The 23,785-nt window shown below is 37.1% G+C and overlaps 1 protein-coding gene and 1 pseudogene across 1 annotated transcript; both read left to right on the top strand.

Moving 5' to 3' along the window:
- Positions 1–1,491: 1,491 nt before the first annotated feature.
- Positions 1,492–8,316, top strand: LOC133868988 (zinc transporter 1-like; annotated as a pseudogene).
- A 3,906-nt stretch (positions 8,317–12,222) lies between these two features.
- On the top strand, positions 12,223–22,454 carry LOC133869537 (zinc transporter 5-like). The gene is made up of 3 exons (XM_062306561.1): positions 12,223–12,892; positions 15,867–16,016; positions 22,006–22,454. Exons 1-3 carry the CDS (start codon positions 12,302–12,304, stop codon positions 22,315–22,317), a joined length of 1,053 nt encoding a protein of 350 aa, XP_062162545.1. The 5' UTR covers positions 12,223–12,301; the 3' UTR covers positions 22,318–22,454.
- The last annotated feature ends 1,331 nt before the right edge of the window (positions 22,455–23,785 follow it).

The raw sequence follows: 23,785 nt of genomic DNA, 5'->3' as shown, positions 1-23,785 counted from the left end.
TTGGGAATGAAAAATAGTGTAATGAAATAATTATTCCAATTCCTTAATTTGGTGACAACACATATACCATAATTGAAAAATACCCAAAATTACTAAAAAACCTACATAATTTCTTATTTTTCAAAAAAAACTCAAATCTTAAAAAAAATAAAAAAAATGTTGGACCTTAGATCTGTGTGTGTTCACCCATCTAAATTATTTGTTTTCTTTTTCTTTTTCAAATTTTCAAATTTTTTAATTTTGTAATTTTTAATTTTTTAAGTTTAATTTTGAAAAATTAAAGAAAAATATTGTTTTTCTTTTTGAAAAGTTTTTTTTTTTTTTTTTTTTTTTTTTTTAAAGGTTGTCAATTCCCTCAAGAATAACTATTCCTTTAAAAAATGAGAGGAATAATTATTCCTCTCTGTATGGGAATAGTTATTCTCATGAAATAGTCATTCTAAGGAATAGATCCCTACCAAATAAAGGAATAGCTATTCCAATGGAATAGTCATTCTATTCTAAGGACTTATTCTGCGAACCAAACGAGACCTTAGTCTACTCTATTACCACGCACTTAGTGTTAGTTTAGGTTTGCAATTTCAAAACGTGTAATTCAAAAATATGATTTTTTTAAAACTCAATTAAGCATTTAGTAAAATTGCAGTTTAACCTTTAAAATCGTACATTTTAAAAAAAACCATATTTTTAAAAAATGCACTCTCAAACGATACATTTTCTACAATTTGTTTTAAAATCATACTCCATGTCTACAAAATCACAGTGCCAAGCACACTCTTAATAAAACCATCATTGTTTTTTCTGGGTTTGTAAAAACATTCTGTTTGTTAAAATGTTAGTATACAAAACAATTATTATGCTAAAAATACGCTGCAGAAATAATTCATAATTACCTTCAGTCATATTTGCTCAAGCTAATCAGAGAATCTCAACAACGGAAACCTGAAAATAGTTATTAGTAAAGAGATGGATCTTTTGATCCATGCTTACTGATACCTTATTGATGAAAAACATGCTTTACGTACTTATAGTAGATCAAGGACCCTCGGTCAGAATTTTTACCTTATTTATTTCTCTCATCAAAGAATGAAAATCAAAATTGATTCTGATTTTGATTAATTCCACAAAAAAATTATTATTTGGAATAAATCACAAAATATCCTAAATATGTGATTAATTAAATCACACTAAATATCATGCGACATATGCATGGGCCACACTTTATTGAAAAATTTCTTACATAAAATTCTTCTTTTCAATCTTTTGTTTTCTCTTCTATAAAATAAAAATATTAACAATCAAACCAAACACAAAATACTTTTAAAAATATAAAAAACAATTTTTACCTAAAACAATTTTTTTTAAACAAAAACAAAAATACATAAACACCCAATATGTACGTACCCTTCGAACTCTACAGTCTACACTAAGGAATCTAGCTATTAGATTGTGTATATGAGATATGTTTGGCTTTGCCTACTCTCTCTCTCTCTCTCTCTCTCTCAGCTTCACCATAGCTAAATTATCTTGAATCCTGTTTCTTGCTTAATTACGAATATCTTGAAGAATGACAATGTTGCAAAGTTTCTCGTTCAAATTCTTAACCATCATTTCACTCACTCTCCTTGTCGGCCCCATTTTAGTTTCTTCAAAGGGGAAATGCGAGTCCCAAGAAGAAGATCGAGACAACTCCGAAGCACTCAAATACAAACTAATTGGCATGGCTTCGATCCTCCTTGCTAGCGCACTAGGAGTCTCTCTTCCACTTTTGGTAAAAGAAGATAACATTCTTGCACCCAGAGAAAGACGTTTATTTCCTTATCAAGGCCTTCGCAGCCGGAGTAATCTTGGTGACCGGGTTCATTCACGTACTTCCTGATGCTTATGAAAGTTTAAAGAGCCCATGCCTGAGTGAGAATCCGTGGAGGAAGTTTCCGTTTGCGGGTTTTGTCGCGATGCTGTCGGCTATTGGGACTCTGATGATGGAAGCATTTGTTACTGGGTACCAGAAGAGGTCTGAGCTAAGGAAAGCTCAGCCGTTGGATGTAAATGAAGAGGAAAGTGATGAACATGGTGCTCATGCTCATGGTGTTGCATTTGTATTAGAGAGATTGGATTCATCGGAACTTGTCCGGCATCGCATAATATCTCAGGTATGTCGTCAAAGTCCCCGTTTTTTTTTTTTTTTTTTTTTTTTTTTTTTTTTTTCTGTAGTTAAAGTCCCCACTTTTGGTTTTTGAAGCTTATCCTCTCTCTCTCTCTCTCTCTCTCTCCCACACCAAGCCAAACAAGTAGATTTATTATTATTATTATTATAATAATAAACAACAAACCCTATGTTTTGCTTAAGGGTGTCCAGATGGCTTGACCTAGCGTCCGGGTGATTGTAGAAAAAAGCTTCTCCGTCTACAGTCTTCACTTTTATGTCCGGATATCCTTGCAAATAGGTGTTCTCGGTGGTTTGCGTCCGTTGGGCCATCCAGACAGGTAGCGAACAAGAGCTCTCAGTGGTTTACGTCAGATGGGCCATCCAAACAGGTATCAAACTCTGACTTTCTATGGCTGGCGTCCGGACGCTACTTCTAGCCGTCCTAACGATCTGCAGGGAAAACCAATTTTGTTGAGCTGTAAAGTCTCCAGAATATTTCCTTTACCAGAACCTTTCCTTCTTAGTGATATTCTGTACAGATCTTGTCTTGTTCAGCCATTTCCATTTTGGAATAAATATTCTGTAATAAATCTTCTGGAAATACGATGTCTCTGATATGGAAGCATTTTTGTTAACAGAATGTAGCCAATAAAAATAAACCAATATATTCATCGCATGAGAGGACTAAATTATCAATTTTCAGATGCAGTAGAGAAACTTAGCAAATATAAAGCTAAAACATTTCAAGTATATGTAAGAATATTTCATCAATGCACAAAGACTGAGATATCAGTTAAAAAACATGAGATATTTGAAAAGCTAATAAAAGAATAAAATTACTACCAGCGTCCCCCCCCCCCCCCCCCCCTTGATATAAAAAAAAACACATGCAATTGAAAACATACATGTAAAAAAAAAAATGATGCTTTACATTAGATATCATCTAAAGCTTCGTTTAATTTGCGGAATAGATATTTTATTAAAAAAATAAATTGTTATTATTGAGAATGAGAAAGAGTGAAATGAAATAATGATTCAAATTCCTTAATTTGGTGACAACACATATACCACAATTGGAAAACACCCAAAATTACTAAAAAAACTTACGTAAATTTTTTAAAAAAACTCAAATCTTAAAAAAAAAAAATGTTGGACCTTAGATATGTGGGTGATCACCCATAGATCTAATCTAAATTGTAAGTTTGTGATTGGCCTCATTCTGTTTGGACAAAATCACTTGTATGTAAAGATGCTGTTTTACAAGGAATTTCGTTTTTCAGAAGTGTTTCAGAAGATTCTACAGTCAGAAAAGTCGGTTCCCTGCCAGCCTTTCGGACGACAGTGCCATCCTGTCCGGACGCCCATCTGTCCACTGTTCCATTCGTTCGGACGACATGCCATACCGTCTGGACACTTGACAGACCTAGCATCATCCGTCCGAACGACGTGTATTTCCGTCCAGACCCTTCACTGCATCGAGAAGCTTCTGTTCTAGCTTGCATCGGTCCGGACGTCTTAGCAGCCCGTCAGGACGCCTCTCAGTATTCGACCAAGCTTTATATTCTTTCCATGTTTAGCTATGGGAAGATTGATGCAACCGTCCGGACGACGTGGATTCTCGTCCGGACGCGCTCATACATAAGGCAAGAATCGCAATTCAAATACAACCGTCCGGACGCCAGTTTGCCATCGTTCGGACGCGGGTGCATCTGATATGAAAATTACGAATTTAGCTTCAACCGTCCGGACGCCTGCTTATCATGGTCCGAACGCGCGCACCATAGATATGGAAATTGCGTGTTGAAGATCAACTGTCCAGATGGCCATCCCCCTTGGTCCGGACGAGCGAAAGCCTTATATAGAAATTACTTGCAGCGGACATGCGACGTCCGGACGATAGTGCCTCACCGTCTGGATGCAGCTCTCAAACAGGAAAGATTTTCAGCGAAAATCTCAAAAATTCTGGTCGCACAGTTGTCCGTTCGGACGGCTTAGTTTCACCGTCTGGACGACGTCCGTACATATTACAGCAGTCGCCCATTTGAACCCTCAGCCTATAAATAGAGGCCCCTGGGCATTGAGAACTGCAAGAATTCGTTATTGAATTCCTTCAGAGCTTAGAGAGTTATGTTGTGAAGTTATTGGAGCTGATTTGTCTCTCAAGCCATTGCAAGTGTGCTGTTGCTGTGCTATAACTAAAGTTTATCTTAGGGGTTGGCCCTAAGATAAAGAATTCCATTGAAGACCCCTTCAGGTAGGAGACCTGGTTGGGAAGCGTTCGTGTTGCGTTACTCGTTAGAGAGTAAGGCACGACCACTGCATCAGGGGTATGTGAGTGTTACTGCTTTGTATCTAGCTTTGTCTTCTGAATAGTGGATATCCTGGGTTTGGCTGCCCCGGAGTGGTTTTTCTCATCTTGAGTTTCCACTTCGTTAACAAAAATCCTTGTGTCATTTATTTTCCGCATTGTTATTTTTGTTGACACTTTGTGCACACACTTGCTATTTATTTTTAGAAGTCAATTTTCGTTTTTCAATTGGTATCAGAGCTTGGTATACTCTGAGAAGATTAATTTCTTGAGTGTTATTTATTTTTGACTTCTATTTATTATAATGTCTCAAACTCTTAATTATGATCCTGCCTTTGATGGTACGAACTATGGCTATTGGAAGGCACATATGCGGTTCTTTTTAAAATCTATTGACTGTTGGAGTATTGTTGAAACTGGTTGGACTAAACTAGAGGATGCAACACTCGAACTAGTCCCTCAAAAAACCGCTCGTCTTTCAAATGATAAAGTCCTCCATGCTCTGTGCCAAGCACTTTCACCATCTGAATTCGCAAAAATTTCTAATTGCAAATCAGCCAAAGAAGCACGGCAAATTTTGGATACAACATATGAAGGCACCAAACTTGTAAAATCTGTCAAACTTCAAATGTTGATTTCAAAATTTAAAGAGACTAAGATGTTGGAAGAAGAGACATTTGGAGAGTTTTACTCCAAGATGAGTGACCTGAGAAACTCCATAGTGAGTCTTGGGAAGCCTATCTCGGATGTAAAACTCATCCAAAAAATTCTAAGATCTTCGCCTGAGCGTTTCAGGATAAAGGTAACCACCATTGAAGAAAGCAAAGATCTAGAAGAGATGAAGATTGAAGAGTTGGTGGGATCTCTTCAAACATATGAGTTGTCTCTCCCCCCGGTCAAGAAATTGAAGATCATTGCCCTGAAGGCTTCCAAAAAGAAGGTAGAAGCATCATCTAAAGATGACTCTGAGGAGGAAGAAAAAGTTGTGGCTATGTTAGCCAAGAATTTCAGAAGACTTATGAGAGACGACTGATTCAAAAAGAAGTTTTCTAAAAAAGTGAAGAAAGCTCTCAGAGAAGCTGAACCTGAGGAAGAAGAAAAGAAGGATCCCAGAGGGCCCAGATGCTTTGAATGCTCAGGTTTTGGGCATATCCGAGACGATTGCGGGAACCTTAAGAAGGGCAAGCAAAAGGCTTACAATGTGACTCTCAGTGATCAGTCAGAAGAAGAAGCTCCAGAGTCTGAGAAATTTCTGGCCTTTGTAGCCCCACATGTTGAGGAGGAAGATTCTTATTATTCGGAGTATAGTGATAATGGGGAAGAGCTCAATGAGGCTTACAAGACACTCTACATAGAGTATAAGAAGCTGAGGGAAGGTCGAAAGCAGCACCTCTATGATCTGAACAGTTTGCAGACTGAGAAGAGTTCATTGCTGCTCAGAATACAAGAGCTCGAGGAAAAGCTACTAGAGACGCAGCTCTAGCTAGAAAGAGTCACTAATGAGAAGCTGACTCGTATGTTGTTTATCCAGAAGAGCCCAACTGACAAGACTGGTCTCGGGTATGTAGCTCCCTCTACTTCAAAGACTGTATTTGTGAAACCTACAGTCCCAAAGCTTCCTCCCACTGTTGAAGATAAAGGGAAGGACAAGGTCAACGATGATGTTCTAGGCACTCAGAAGCCTCATTCCATCAGAAGACCTCCCATATGCCATCACTGCGGTCTAAGTGGGCATGTTCGTCCTCAGTGCTCCCTCTTGAAGGCTTAGAAAGCCAAGGCCAAGAAAGAAGTGTCCCGACAAGCTAATCATGGCACTAGACCTCCAGCCCAGTTTCAGACTCCATGGTATTAGGCTCCTTATCATCAGGTACCAAGATATCAAGATCCTTGGTCTCATGCACCTCAGCATCAGCTGCCTCAACAGCGATTTGTACCAGCCAATCACAGTGGCACCTCCAAGAACAAATCCAAGCAGTTTAGAAGGCCTCAGAAGGTGAAAGAAGATCAATATCACACTAAGCCACCTATCTGGATGTAGAGCATGATGGAGTGGATGATGTCCTGCCAACAACCACCCACAGGAAGGCAGGCTTGGGTCAAGAAGGACGGTAACGCACCTAGCAGGTTTGGGTGTTCATGCCTAGGATTTGGTTCCTAATCCTACGGCATCAGGTTTGATTGCTTATCTTGCTTGTTATATTTTGCATGCAATCTAGGAACCATTTGTGTTCTTGCCCCCTATTTCTCTTGAGAGAATTTTGCAGGTACTTGTTAGGAAGGACAGAAAAAGCAGGTCGAGCGACTGTTTTTCTGTATTGGCATCATCAAGTTTGATCTTGCCTTGCATATGATGTTTTTCCATATTGCATTCTTTTTAATAATGTAAAAAAAAAAAAAAAAAAAAAATTGGGAGAATTGCAGGATAATTTTCTCTTGGCATATTAGATAATTGCATGTGTTTTCTCCTGATATCTCAATTCTTTGGGTATTAATTTACTTTGCTTAGATATATTTGAGAGTTTCTGACTATAATTTGCCAAGTGTTTTCCTGTATATACAAAAGTAGGATATCTTCTTTTCTCATGCGATGAAAAATGTGCCATATCGACGACTCCCCTAAAGGTATATCTTTCCTTCTCTGACTTTGTGTTTCTAGAATTTTTGGATAAGAGAAGAGATCTTTGATAAGATGGCCAAATTGACCACATGCTAGTTGAACCTAGAACCTAAAAACTCTGGCATTCTCTCTAGGTTGCAGCACCATAAGAATTAAGCAGTAAATCATTTGCATTATGTGCTTTAAATTGTATATTCACTACTTATGTGCTGAATTTGCTATATGCCTTGCCCTCTACGTGCAAGTAAAATTTTTACTTTGTCCTTCATGGTACAAGTAAAACACTTAGGTGCTGCATCTCAGGAGAAGTGTATCAGATAAGGGTGCCTAGGCCCTAGTAAGTTATAAGGTTTGACTTTTAACTAATCTTGCATTGATTTTCTCTTTTGTCTAGAAAATCTAGTTGCTCTTTGTCATCTCTATGATAGTCATACCTTGTGAGTTAAAGTCTTCACACACACACGCATTGCATGAGTTGAGTTGACTATTTGAATTTTCTTTGTCCAGGAAAATGTTTGTGCTAATTAACATCTCAACTCTCCTTTTTATATTTGCTTAGTTTTGAGATGTTCTATGATTGTGTTATCAGTAGATTATACATGCGTGTTCTGAAATTGACTTAAGAAAAATTGATTTTTTGCAAATTTTCCTCAGTTTTCTGTTTTTTTAGTGTGAAGCGTTCGGACAGTCTCTCTTGGAGTCCGGATGGGTGGATTTTCATTGTCCGAACGATATTTTTTTTGGAGTCCGGACGGGCGAAGCTTAGTCATCCGGACGTGCGCGGCAACTAACGGCCGGACGACATTAATTCATCGTCCGGACGGGGACCCCACAGGAGCTATATATACCCCTGGGCGCTGTATACTCCACCCTACCCCACCAAAATCTCCCTTTTTGGCATTTTGTGCATTACTTTCAGTGAATTTTTGGCTCTATATTGCTTTCTCTTGTCTTTTTACACATTACTCTCACATTCCAAGTATTTTCCAATCTTTTTCTTTTCAGTTTAGTTATTTTTAAACTGTTAGAATTTTATTTTGTTTTGGAATGTTTTTTTTAGATGCATTTTTCTACTGTGTTGGGCTTGATTGTATAATGATGTTTTATGCTGTTATTCTGCCAAATTTTTGTTGTGACCTAACAAGAATATTTTTGGATTATTTTTTGCAAATTCTTGTTGGTTTCTTTTTACAGCTTCATGTCTGCAATCAGTTCCCAGCACAGGGTCCGCCAGAGGACTGAGGAAGAGAGGAGCACACTCCAAACCAAAATCATGGATCGCACAGTCATTGTTGAGCGCAATGTGGTCCGATCTGACATCATGGTGCCTCCACTGGATAATATTTATGAGATTATCCAGACTTACCACTGGGGATACCTCTATACCTGTGCCTGCATTGTCCTCACCAGGCTGGTCGGACTCTTCTATGCCAACCTAGAGGTGGCGTAGGATGATGATCGTAGGTTGGTACCGCAGTCCACTGTTGACGGGCATATCATCACTGTTGATCCCCAGATCATCACTGTTGATCCCCAGATCATCAGTCACTTCATCGGAGTACCAGTCTTTGAGCTGCCCGGCAGTCCTTATAATGAGGTGGTGCTTCCTCCTTTTATGGACGATCTCCGAGAGTTTTTCCATACAGTTTTACAGGGAGAAGAGCGTGCTACCACCATCCGGATCGGCGCCTTGTCTCCCTCTCATCGCTTGCTGGCCAAGATAGTGCAGCATAACCTATGGCCAGTTGTTAGGCACAGTGACCTGATTCTGAAGAAGGCCCAGTTCGTTTATGCCATCCACCTCCACTTGCCTTTTTGCCTGTGCAAGCATATTATGAACGTTATGTTGAAGGCCCGTGATTAGGGTAATACCGGTCTCCCCTTTGGCTGCCTGCTCACTCAGATCATTCTTCAGTCTGGCATCAACATTACTGGAGAATCGAAGATGAAGATTCAGCAGCCCATCAGCAAGTAGACTTTAATGAAGTATAATGCGCAGCTGCGGAGAGATGACTCCGATGATGAGGTACCCATCCCTGCTGCCATGCCAGTCGGATTTCCAGACATGGCTTCATCCTCTCAGATAGTCTCGCCTTCAGAGCCAGAGATCAACTTTTCACAAATAATGGAGGCCTTAGCTGCCATTCAGGGAGGCATGAGCACCATGCAGCAGTCCATCACCTCTATGCAGTAGGAGGTGCACTCCATCAACAAGAGGGTTGAGCAGAACCAGCTGGATCTCAGGGAGTGCCTCAAGTATTGTCATCCGGGCAGTAGTGATGATGAGGATGATGCGCCGAGGACTGCACCTATGGCAGATGATGATTGAGTTTTGTTTTACTGTGTTTTTGTTGTCTTTTTGTTTGAGACATTTAATTTCTATTTTGCTATGTTAAAACTCTTTGACTTATATTACTCTGTTTACCCTGGTCCTTCTGAGACCGTTAGGGGGAGTAATTTTTATTCCAGTTATGATCTTTTATTACTCTGTTTTACCCTTTATCCCTTTGTGACAAAAAGGGGGAGTAATTTTTATTTTTGGACCGAAAATGTATTTCCAAATAGGTCAAGTGATTTTTGTTCCAGAATGGCCAAAGGGGGAGTTTGTTAGTTTGTGATTGGCCTCATTCTGTTTGGACAAAATCACTTATATGTAAAGATGCTGTTTTACAAGGGATTCCACTATTCAGAAGATTCTGCAGCCAGAAAAGTCGGTTCCCTGCCAGCCGTCCGGACGACCGTGCCATCCCGTCCGGACGCCCATCTGTCCACTGTTCCATCCGTCTGGATGATGTACCACACCGTCTGGACACCCGACAGACCTAGCATCATCCGTCCGGACCCCTCACTGCATCGAGAAGCTTCTGTTCCAGCTTGCATCCGTCCGGACGTCTCAGCAGCCCGTCCGGACGCCTCTCAGTATTCGACCAAGCTTCAGATTCTTTCCATGTTCAGTTATGGGAAGATTGATGCAACCGTCCGAACGCACTCATACATAAGGCAAGAATCGCAACTCAAATACAACTTTCTAGACGCTAGTCTGCCATTGTCCGGACACGCGTGCATCTGATATAGAAATTGCGGATTTAGCTTTAACCGTCCGGACGCCTGCCTATTATGGTCCGGACACGCGCACCACATATATGAAAATTACGTGTTGAAGATCAATCGTCCGGACGGCCATCCCCCTTGGTCCGGACGTGCAAAAGCCTTATATGGAAATTACTTGCAGTGGACATGCGACCGTCCGGACGACAGTGCCTCATCGTCCGGACACGGCTCTCAAACAGGAAAGATTTTCAGCGAAAATCTCAGAAATTCTGGTCGCATAGTTGTCCGTCCGGATGGCTCAAGTTCACTGTCCGGACGGTGTTCGTACATATTACAGCAGTCACCCATTTGAACCCTTAGCCTATAAATAGAGGCTCCTGGGCATTGAGAACTGCAAGAATTCGGTATTGAATTCCTTCAGAGTTATTTTGTGAAGTTATCAGAGCTGATTTGCCTCTCAAGCCATTGCAAGTGTGTTGTTGTTGTGTTATAACTGAAGTCTATCTTAGGGGTTGGCCCTAAGATACAGGATTCCATTGAAGACCCTTCAGGTAGGAGACCTGGTTGGAAAGCGTTCATGTTGGGTTACACGTTAGAGAGCAAGGTACGACTACTGCATCAAGGGTATGTGAGTGTTACTGCTTTGTATCTAGCTTTGTCTTCTGAATAGTGGATATCCTTGGTTTGGCTGCCACAGAGTGGTTTTTCTCATCTTGAGTTTCCACTTCGTTAACAAAAATCCTTGTGTCATTTATTTTCCGCATTGTTATTTTTGTTGACACTTTCTGCACACACTTGCTATTTATTTTTAGAAGTCAATTTCTGTTTTTCATCAATTTCTAAAAAATAAGAGAAATAGCTATTCCTCTCATTTTAAATAGCTATTCTTCTTCATAAGAGAATAGTTATTCTCATGGAATAGCTATTCCAAGGAATAGATCCCTACCAAATAAAGAAATAGCTATCCAATGGAATAGTCATTCTATTCCAAGGACTTATTCCGCAAACCAAACGAGACCTTAATATGTTCCATTACCACGCACTTAGCGTTAGTTTAGGTTTGCAATTTCAAAACCTGTAATTTAAAAATAACGATTTTAAAACGTGCGATTTGAAAATATAATTTTTTAAAAACTCAATTAAGCATTTAGTAAAATTGCATTTTAATCTTTAAAATCGTACATTTTTTTTTAAAAAAAAAACCATGTTTTTTTTTCCTACGATTTAAAAACATATTTTCAAATCGCAATTTTTAAAAAATGCACTCTCAAACGATACATTTTCTACAATTTGTTTTAAAATCATACTTCGTGTCTACAAAATCGCAGTGCCAAACACACTCTTAATAAAACCATCATTGTTTTTTCTGGGTTTGTAAAAGCATTCTGTGTGTTAAAATGTTAGTATACAAAACAATTATTATGCTAAAAGTACGCTGCAGAAATAATTCATATATAATTACCTTCAGTCATATTTGTTCAAGCTAATCAGAGAATCTCAACAATGGAAACCTGAAAATAATTATTAGTAAAGAGATGAATCTTTTGATCTATGCTTACTGATGCCTTATTGATGGAAAACATGCTTTCCTTATAGTACTAGATCAGAAACCCTTGGTCAGAATTTTTACCTTATTTATTATTCTCACCAAAGAATGAAAATCAAAATTGATTCTCATTTTGATTAATTCTACAAATAAATTATTATTTGGAATAAATCACCTAATACCCTAAATATGTGATTAATTAAATCACACTAAATATCATACAACATATGGGCCACTTTATTGAAAGATTTCTTACATAAAATTCTTGTTTTCAATCTTTTGTTTTCTCTTCTATAAAATAAAAATATTAACAAACAAACCAAACACAAAATACTTTTAAAAATATAAAAACAACTTTTACCTAAAACATTTTTTTTCAAAACAAAAACAAAAATACATAAACACCCAATACGTACGTACCCTTCGAACTCTACAGAGTACAGTCTACACTAAGGAATCTTGCTATGAAGTTGTTTATATGAGATATGTTTGGCTTTGCCTACTTGGTTTCTCTCTCTCTCTCTCTCTCTCTCTCTCTCTCTCTCTCTCTCTCTCTCTCTCTCTCTCAGCTTCACCAGAGCTAAATTATCTTGAATCCTGTTTCTTGCTTAATTACGAATATCTTGAAGAATGACAAAGTTGCAAAGTTTCTCGTTCAAATTCTTAACCATCATTTCACTCACTCTCCTCGTCGGCCCCATTTTAGTTTCTTCAAAGGGGAAATGTGAGTCCCAAGAAGAAGATCGAGACAACTCCGAAGCACAGGCACTCAAATACAAACTAATTGGCATGGCTTCGATCCTCCTTGCTAGCGCACTAGGAGTCTCTCTTCCACTTTTGGTGAAGAAGATAACATTCTTGCACCCAGAGAAAGATGTTTATTTCCTTATCAAGGCCTTCGCAGCCGGAGTAATCTTGGCGACCGGGTTCATTCACGTACTTCCTGATGCTTATGAAAGTTTAAGGAGCCCATGCCTGAGTGAGAATCCGTGGAGGAAGTTTCCGTTTGCGGGTTTTGTCGCGATGCTGTCGGCTATTGGGACTCTGATGATGGAAGCATTTGTTACTGGGTACCAGAAGAGGTCTGAGCTTAGGAAAGCTCAGCCATTGGGTGTAAATGAAGAGGAAAGTGATGAACATGGTGCTCATGCTCATGGTGTTGCGTTTGTATTAGAGAGATTGGATTCATCGGAACTTGTCCGGCATCGCATAATATCTCAGGTATGTCGTCGAAGTCCCCATTTTTTTTTTTTTTTTTTTTTTTTTTTTTAATTGAAGTCCCCAATTTTGGTTTATGAAGCTTATCCTCTCTATCTCTCTATCTCTCTCCCACACCAAGCCAAACAAGTAGATTTATTATTATTATTATTATTATTATTACTATATATTTTAAGCAATGGTCTTCTTTTGTCCAATAAAAAGACAATAATTTTAATTTTTTAAGAAAAAGACAAAAATACCCCTATTAATTAAAAAGAAAGAAGGAACTCATTGTGGCTGTGGGTCTTGTGTGAAGACCCACCTGGTTTTCTAAAATGAAAATTTTGATTTTTTTTTTTTTATTAAAGGTATTTTTGTTTTTTTAGAACAGAGGGACATCATTTTTTTTTTTGTTTGTTAAGTTAAAAAGCATCCTAATGATGAAACAAGGCTATGAATGTTAATTCTCTCAAAAAATACTTTTGTTTTCAAAAACAAAAATATACTTTTTTTAATAAAAATTTAACAAATAATCCACTTTTTAAAACACAAAATACTTTTTGAAAAATAAAACACAACAACTTTTTCTATGAAAAAAAAACGTAATTCATTTCTTACGGGACTCTTTTGAGATGTCCTTATTTTTTTTAGGTGTAGAAGCTAATTTATTATTTCAAAAATAAAAATAAAAAGATAGAAACGAGTGATTGCGCGTCCACTCCTAACTAGGGTTATAGTCGTGCCAAACCGAGTCGAATATTGCCTATTTGGACTCGGCTCGACTACATCATGGATGTGGCTTGAGTTCAAATTATTTTAGGGCGCAATCGCAACGTATCATTTGGCAATTATCAGGAAATCATTCTCAATCCCAACGGATCAAATTCAACTTTGCAATGAACACCGGATGTTCAATTCCTAGATCATCTTATTGTCATACCGATAGGATGTTTTGTCAATTAATATTCTAATAGAACAATATTATTCAAGCACAAGGTTTTATACAAAAGTCTTACAGCATTTATGAAGCCTTAATTACATCTAATATTCAAATAGAACCTTGTATAAAAACACGTCTTAATAAGAAATTTTCATTGCTTTGTTGAAAAATTTGTAATTTTTTTTATGCATATAAAATAATATAGGCAGCTTGTCTTGTTTACCAAGTGGTGCCTCTATGATTTTCTAAAGAACGTCAGAAATAAATTATTTGGACATATGTTTTAGTTGAATGAACAATAATTCTCCACCAATAATCAGATGGACCCCTCCCAATGAAAGAATAACTAATCCGAGGGCCAAAGTCTATCACAACGTGGTAAAACCTATTGGTGTCATGTCAGATTTGGGTTATATCGAAGTATGAGTATAAAGATTATATAAATTAATTCCAATTCAACCTATTTAATTAAACCAGTTATCAGACCTCTCTACTCTAACTTGCTACTTTTGTTTTGGATTCGCGAGTTGTGTCAAACATTGTCATCCATTATGTCGCGTATCGGGTTCGAATTGTGTCGAAATATGCGTATAAGACTATATAGGTTAACCCTTACCCGACCAATTTAATTAAATTGCTTATACTTTTCAAGTCAAACCCGCTAATTTCGTATTAAATTCTTATCGAATCTGCGAGTCATATAAAAAACAAAACCCGACTATGCAATGGCTTTAGGTTCTTTGAAATGGATATTGAACAAGAAATGGAGGAAGCCTGGGGCCAATACTACTTACTTAGTTATCACTACTTACAAACATACATAAAACCCAATATACATCCGCATCTTATTCTTGTGGATTTGTGATAAATCAGTATTAAATTTTAATTAAATGGTAATTTTAGAAACTACAGATACAATTATCAACATCCTTAATTATATTGTTTAAAATAACAATAATAATAATAATAATAATAATAATAATAATAATAATAATAATAATAATAATGTTGGTACAGTTTCCGGTATGGTGACGTGTCGCCTGAAGATTCGCTGTTGATTTCTACCGAATACCTCAACCCTGCAAAAATGAACAAACAACTCGTCGGGGGTGCCGACCACGCCCACTCCGATGCCTAAGTCAGTCTAAAAAGTTTTCTGCAGAGTATTCTGAATATTAATTTCAGGAGCTTAGAGAATTCGTGTCTTTATACCTGATGTGACGGTCTTTATTTATAGGCCGGATCTTCTTGACACCTAATTGGATTAGGAGTTTGAGTCCTAGCCTGGTTGAACTTTAACTATATCCTCAGGGAATTCGAGTAGGAGTGTGAAGTCCGTAGTTGATCGCGTTTGTACTTCTTTAAACTTGATTCCATGTCAATAACCATTTTATCCCATAAATTATGGATCTGTAGTTTATCCCTGATCTTCTGGGATTCTATCTTTATCTCACTTTAAGACGGACGTGGCGCATGGCACCTTTTAGAAGTCTGTAGCACATTTCAGCTAACCTCCGAGGCGATGATATCCGAGACGTGTTCGCTCCGACCTGGAGATCTCGGGATATATCTGTACCACAACGGGGCTATGTAAGTCCGAGATGTTGACACATCCGATAGATATCACCCCGAGGATATATCATACCGAGACGTTATTACTCCGAGACACAAATATCCGAGATATGCTCGCTCCATTCAGACTAGGAGATCTCGGGATGTTCCATATACCGTAACCTGGAGTGTTAGGACCGAGATGTCGTTTTGCCTCCGAGATCTATTTATGCCTAGGCAATCTTTTCTTCGCTGACCGAAATAAATGTTCGAGACATAGATCTGAGATGTTTCTGAGTCCACGTGTCTCTAGGGTTAATTTTATCCCTAACAAATAATAATAATAATAATAATAATAAAAGATACTTATGTGAAGAAGTGGTAGTAGTAGTGGGCACCCCACAGGCTCCCTTTGTGCTCTTATTTATGGGGATAAACCCATCGTATGAAAAGAATTTTGCTTTTAAAACATGACTTTGTATACACAAACATAATGTTGTACAGATTTTAGAGTTGGGGATTCTTGTTCATTCGGTGATTATTGGGGTATCGCTTGGTGCTTCTAGAAGTCCAAAGACAATCAAGCCTCTGATAACAGCATTGAGTTTTCATCAGTTTTTTGAGGGCATGGGACTCGGCGGATGCATCTCTCAGGTACTCTTCGAAAAGACATTATAAATAAAATGACACTCTTGTTTATACACATTTCTAATGACCACCTTAATGAGGAAACAATTTCTGTGGCTGAGTGAAAAAAAAATTGTAAGCTCTCCAAACAATCTTTGGAGAGTTTATATTCGTTACATACATGTAAGTGATTACAAAAGTTGAATACACATAACAACGGTTACAGAAGTTGAATTGAAATGAAATACCAAAAGACAAGGTGACACTCTTAATAAAAGGCTAACTCCTAATCTTTTCTTTTGTCTTTGGTACATCAATATGTTTGATATTCCTAAATTTGATCTTTGCTTGAAAGAAACCAAGCATCAAGCTTCTTTTGAGATACTCTTTCACGAACAAAGTAATAATCTAACTCGACATACTTAGTCTGTGCATGAAAAAGGGGATTGACAGTTAAGTAGTACCTATATTGTCACAGCACAAAGTGAGAGGATGATATTGATAAATGTCAAGCTCTCCAGGTCCTCTTTGCAGAGATTAAACACAATAACCACAATAAGTTAGGTAGCTGTGTCTTCCTCTTGGTCTTCCTGCTCGACCTCAAACTCCGTGTCCACTGTAAATCAATGTTTTAAAGGTGGAAGGGGTAAGTCCATGGCTTAGTAAATAAACATCACATGGTAGTAACTCATGAGATAAACCATTGTTATAAACACAGAAAAACATTTTATACATCAATGTCCTTCAAAGATAATGAGTTCACAAAATTACTCATACTTGTGTATTCTTTAAAAATGTAAGGTGACGTAATTTATATAACAAAGCATGCTTTATAACATTTTTACTTTCATGCCTAAAATTGATGAGCTTATAACAAAACATGCTTATACATTCTCAATAGTCTTAAATTTCCCTTTGGCCTACTCATACAATTGAGGTTTGCACGCTCGTTAGGACCTCCTGGTATACCCCCATAGTCGAGGGGAATGCACGCTAGCACGTACCCTAGTTCATTGACTAAGGCTTGCCTTGGGTGGCTCACTCAACCTAGAATACACGACCTGATAGCCCCACACCGTGTGTTGTTGCATTGGCTACATCCCATGGCCACGAGGAATACACGCTAGCGCATACCGTAGTTGATCAACCAAGGCTTGCCTTGAGTGGCTCACTCAACCTAGAATAAACGACCTAGTAGCCATACACTGTGTTGTTGAACCCATGCATCTATTTTTCCTCCACTTTTTACTTTCTTAACATTCCAAAACACTAAATCATCACTCCTTAACCTTCCTAACACCATTTCAACTACCAAAAAAAAAAAATACAACCCTTTACATTCAAAACTAAAGATCATCAATTTACTCCATTTCTCCCAACAAACCAACCTCCAAACAACTCATGCATACACTTAAACATAACAACACCTACAACACAAAGGCTCACACATCTCATTTTCCAACTCCTTACATGGACGAGGTCTCTTCCACCATTTCAACCCAATACATCACATATTTCATAGACACTCATACATACGCATCATAATCTTGAAATACAACTCCATGAACACATAAATCACTTCAAACTTCATGAAAGGAAAATGGAGAAAGCTAAGATTCTTATCCTTAAAACTTGATTTGCACCTCCTTGCTCCAAGAATACCACAAGCTCCCTCCCTTTTTCTTTTTTCTCTCATTTTCTCTCACTCTCTCGCTCTCGCTCTCTCTCTCTCTCTCTCTCTCTATGTGGTTGGTCGAGTAAAGAGGAAGGGAAAGGGGTGGCTTCATGCCTTAAAAACCCTAGCTACCCTCATTTTCACGTTTTGGACATATTTGAATTGCATGCACAGACAACCTCATTCGAACAAAATTTTAAAATCTTGAACACGTGGCTTTATCCATATCCCATTAAACGGGATCTCTCAATGTGAAAATTTTCCAAGTATTTGAGACCTCATTTGCTTTAATAACCTCTTGCATCAACTTTCATGTTAATTATTAACTTATTTTACTCATTTATTCTAATCCTCCCATCATCATCCACTAAACTCCAAGTTTTAAATTTAATTATCATGTTTTTGGAGCGGGGTGTTACATTAATTAAGTATTGTAGGAAATCTAAATCCAAGTAGAACAAAGCTAAAGTAGGAAGAGAAAAGAAAAAGAAAAAGAAAAAGAAAAAAGAACATAAGATGGTTGGACCTTAGTAGTCGACATCTAGGGACACATAAGTCTAAATGGTTACATTTTTCTCATCCCCATCAATTGTTGCACTACACTTTTGGTATGTAAGGAATTGGAAAATAATGAAAACTTAGTTTGCGACCAAATTGTGCTTCAAAGATACATAAAAGTAATAATGCCATGAAAATAACTGAAAATAAAATTAGACTCCTAAAATTAACCGCAATCAAGCATGCAACCAAATATGTAAAGCAATAAAGAAATAGATACATATATTTGATTACGAAGTGGAAACTCTTTGCACTAAAGAGAAAAACCACTCCGAGGCAAAACCCAAGAAATCAACTAATAGAAGAAATAACTAGTTACACGTACTCACAATACCTTTATAGTACTTGTTAGAGTTATAGTAGTCGTACCTTGAACTCTAATAAGTACTATACTTGAACGCCTCTCTACCAAACCCTTTTGGAGAGTTCTTCAATTGACCCCTTTAATTAGAGCTCCTCTCTAGTTAAGTTTCAAACGGTTGAACGGTTATAACACAAATAACTCTAAGAGAAATAGTAGATAAAACAATTTATGTCTAAACTCTATTCTCTTTGGACACTGGAATTCTATTTAGAATCCTTAAAGAAACAATGCCTAGAAGCCCCTTTAAATAAGTTTAAGAAATCCTAATTTTGCTCAAATTCAGATTTCTTCTTGGCGACGTCCGGACAAGTCATCACATGTCCAGACGGAAAACAACAAACCCTATGTTTTGCTGAAGGGTGTCTAGATGGCTTGACCTAGCATCATCACGATGCAGAGAAAAGCTTCTCCGTTTGTAGACTTCACTTTTGCGTCCGGACATCCTTGCAAACAGGTGCTCTCGGTGGTTCGCATCCGTTAGGCCGTCTGGACAGGTAGCGAACAGGAGCTCACGGTGGTTCACGTCCAATGGGTTGTCCAAATAGGTATCGAACTCTAACTTTCTATGGCTGGCGCCCGAACGCTACTTCTAGCCGTCTGGACGATCTGCAGGGAAAACTGACTTTGTTAAGTTGTAAAATCTCCAGAATATTTCCTTCAAGAGAACCTTTCCTTCTTCGTGATGTTCTGTGCAAATCTTGCCTTGCTTAGTCATTTCCATTCTGGAATAAATATTCTGCAATAAATCTTCTGGAATTACGGTGTCTCTGATATAGAAGCATTTTTGTTAACAGAATGCAGCCAATAAAAATAAACCAATATATTCATCGCATGAGAGGAATAAATTATCAACTTTCAAATGCGGCAGAGAAACTTAGTAGATATAAAGCGAAAACATCTCAAGTATATGTAAGAATATTTCATCAATGCACAAAGACTGAGATATCAGTTAAAAAGACATGAGATATTTGAAAAGCTAACAAAAGAATAAAATTACTGCTTGCATCCCCCCCCCCCCCCCCCCCCTTTTTTATATAAAAAAAACACACATGCAATTGAAAACATACATGTAAACAAAATGAAACAAGAACATGCTTTTAAGAGAAAAAGATCAAGGGAAAAAGACTAATCCTAGCATGTAAGAAGAGTCAAACTTGCCCCTAAGATAGGTTTGAAAACCAAAACAAAAAATCAGCCGCCCGGCGTGCTGTTTCTGTCATCCTCCAGTAAACTTACAAAAATTCTCTCAAAACATCAAGAAAAATATGAGGATAAATCAAGACAGTGGTGTAAAACATAAAAATATATATATGACAATAAATGCAAGATGCAATGCATAGATCCAAACATACTCTAGGATAAGGAACCATGATCCTAGGCATGCCATGTACTCACCTACCTCTAGGTGAGTCCACTCTCCCTCAAGGGGTGAATGGTCTCATCCTTCCTTACCCATGCCCTTTTGACCCTTGTCCAGTTTGTCCAATCTGTTTAGGACATTCTTCATCATGCTAAATAATCCTTCATAGAAGTGATTATCTTCAGGCTCACGAGGCTTGCCGCCTTGATGGTAAGTGGGAACAAACCTTTAGGGGTATTGCCGTTTTTGCTGAGGAGCATGATGAGTCTTGGAAGGTCTAGTGCCATATTTACATTTCTTTGGCTCTTGCTTCTTGATCCGAGACTTCTGAGAGTGGATCTCATAATAGTGTGGTCGAATGTGAACAAAGACGCCACATTGATGGAAGGTAGGCAGACTTCTTAATCTGGAATGCTTTAAAACAGGCACAGTAGGCTTTATGTTAGCATTCTCAGAAATAATAACTTCCTTACCTTTGTCTACACAGACATTCTAAGGCTCTTCAAGGCTTCATAAAGACAGTTCTTGATGTAGAAGCAATATTAGAAGCATCAAATTTATCAAAACCTAAATCAGTTTTATAAGATGAACATTTTTGCCCTTTTAACATTTGAATCAACTTATCATTAGAAAATTTTTCTAACTGCACCTGTGATTCAAATAATTCATCTTCTAAGCATTTAATTTTCTCAATTAACTTACTTCTTTCCATCTCAATCAGATTAAGCTTCTTCACATTCTGTTGGTTTACTTCTCTTAACTTCATGAATTTAACATATAGCTTATTGTAAACCTTTTCAAGCTTATCTTTCTCATCTTCTGAACTACTATTCTTAGAGTAATATTCATTGGACTCTTGAGGACTATCATATTTAGCAGCAAAGGCTAAAAAAATTAGAGTCATTACCTGGAGTCTCTTCATTATCAGAATCATCACTAAAAGTGGCATTGAGAGCCTTACCTTTTGCCTGCTTGAGATTTTCACGATTTGCTTGGATGTGACCAAAACCTCAACATTCAAAACACTTAGAATCACGAGGATCCTTTTTGCCAGTTTCACCTTTTTCTTGTTTAGCACCTTTGGGGTCCCCTTTAAAATTATTAGAAATTTTTTTATTTTTAAACCTTTTAGAGTTCATTAATTTTCTGAAATTCCTAGCAAACATGGCTATTTCATCCTCATCATCATAAGAATTTTTACTTTTACCTTTTGTAACCTTGAAAGCAATGGATTTAACCTTTTTGATAGGAGGCAAGAAAAACTCATTAGTTTGAAGAGAACCTACAAGCTCTTCAATTTTTATATTATCAAGATCTTTGCTTTTCTTAATGGTAGTAACCTTAATCTTAAACCTTTCAGGAAAAGATCTTAAAATCTTTTTAATGAGTTTTGCATCATGAATTTTCTTTTCAAGATTTATTATAGAATTTCTCAAATTACCAAAGAGAAAAACCATTCCGGAGTAGCCAAACCCAAGAAATCAACTAACAAAAGAAACAGTTAGTTACAAGACAGTTGTACTCATAATACCTTCGCATTAGTTGTACCTTGAACTCTAACAAGTACCTATACATGAACACCTCTCTACTAGACCTTTCTGGAGAGTTCTTCATTTGATCCCTTTAACTAGAGCTCCTCTAGCTAGGCTTCAAATGGTTGAACGGTTACAACACAAATAACTCTAAGAGATATAGTACATAAAAATAAATTCTATTTTTGTCAACAGAATACAGCCAATAAAAATAAACTAACAATAACTACTCCCTTGATGATCAATTGACTTGATATGCTCCAACTAATATATCACAATACGTAATTGTTTGCATGCAAGCTTGTAGGAGCAAAATAATACATAGGTAGAAAATATCACATGCCTTTCACTACCTTCTCTCCCCTCCCAATTGAGGGTTTCGGCCTTGTCAGGCGTATATGTTTTCCTTTTTAAAATTTGACTAGATTGCAATCACAATATCTTTCTAAATTTGAAATCAAAATCAAATTTTGCTTGACCATGTATTCAAAATTTCAAATCAATGAAGGCATATTTATTTTTCGCAGGCGAAATACAAGTGCCAAACTGTCACAATTATGGTACTTTTCTTCTCCCTTACCACCCCAACAGGGGTAGCAGTTGGCATTGGCATATCGAAAATCTACAACGAGAATAGCTCAACGGCACTCGTAGTTCAAGGTTTTCTCTTAGCAACATCGGCTGGAATTTTGATTTACATGGCACTTGTTGATCTTCTTGCAGCTGACTTTATGAATCCAAAAATGCTATGCAATTTTAGGCTCCAACTTGGAGCAAATTTTGCACTTCTACTTGGGGCGTGTTTTATGTCACTCTTGGCCAAATGGGGAGAATCTTAACTTTTTATTTTTTCTACTGTCAATAGTAATAATGGAACTAAATATTTTAAACCAAGATGTTTTTGATTCTTTACATTTTTTTTTTTACCCATTTACAACTCATGTAATAAATAGGGGATTCAGTCTGTCTAAAATTAGATATGTATGTCTTCTACCATTTCTAAAGACGTTCCATCTCTTCAATCTCATCCTATATATATATAGAGCGTGCTTAAGTGTCAAGTTGCTACATGCCTAGCTCAAATTGGCGTTTTTAGTCTGTTAGAATATTAATTAAATTATTAAATCAATTATTTTTTATCAGGTTAATCTTTTGAGATAAGTGGTGATGTAATATGGTATGAAAACAAAGATCGTGAGTTTGAATCTTGTCTTCGTCATTCACCTTCTATTTCAATTAATTGTATTCTCCGTGTTTGACCTTAGTTATTAAGGAAGAGTTTGAGTCCACACGTAAGGAGAAGTTTTAGAACATTAATTAAATTATTAAATCAACTATTTCATATCGGCTTAAGGTTTTGAGATAAGTTGTGATTTAATAGATATATTTATTTAGTGTGTAGTTAAATGCTCTCATTTTGGGTCAATAAGGAAGAAGGGGACTAGAATTCTATTGGCATGTGAGTGTTTAGAAAATTATGGGAAAATTACATTTATCTCCTCAAAGTACCAACAAATTTGCAGTCGTCCCCCAATCTTTCAATTTGGCCTCCCAATCTACTATTGGTGTTGCAATGTTCCCTTTCCGCGCCCAAAATGACAAAAGTAATCATAATAAAAATTTAGACAAAAGAAAAATAAAAACATTTTTTTTCTTGAATTTGTTTGTCTCTTTTACATTTATGATTTTTTTTTTTTTTTTTTTTGATTTTGCTTTCTTTTTTTTTTAATTTTTTTTCTGAATATTTTGTCTTTTATTATTATTATTATTTTTTTAATTTTTATTGTGAAGAGTATTTTTATCATTTTGGGATGTGGAAGGGAGACATTGTAACATCAGCAGTAGATTAGGGGACATTGCAAAAATTAAAATATTAAGGGGAACAATACAAATTTGTTAATAATTATAAAGAGATAAATGTAGTTTTCCCAAAAATTATTGGTTAAGCAGCTTTTGGTTGTAAGTTGTGACACCTATGTCGGAGCCAACATGGCTGTGCACCTAGCTAGGCTAGGATGAATAAGGTGATTGGAGCTTTGGGAAAATGGGTTAGGTTTTAGTTGAGTTTGTTTTTTAGGTGACTGGAGCTTAACGATTATCGACTTGTTTTGTAATGTTTGAAAAATTATTGGTTAAGTAGTTTATGTTGGTTAATAATGGATCATGAAGCGATATATCGTGGTCGGCTGTTCATGGCCTGGAATGACAGCCCTGTTCGTTACAAGTGGTCTTGCCTCAGTTGCAGCCTGGTAGATACTATGTTGGTCAATATCTTCTATTTGTTGGGTGTTGCCAACTAGCCTGAGT

The sequence above is a fragment of the Alnus glutinosa genome, chromosome 5, assembly GCF_958979055.1.
Source record: "Alnus glutinosa chromosome 5, dhAlnGlut1.1, whole genome shotgun sequence".
Lineage (NCBI taxonomy): Eukaryota > Viridiplantae > Streptophyta > Magnoliopsida > Fagales > Betulaceae > Alnus > Alnus glutinosa.
Note: the sequence above shows the minus strand (reverse complement) of the source record. Positions and strands in the feature narration are given on the sequence as shown.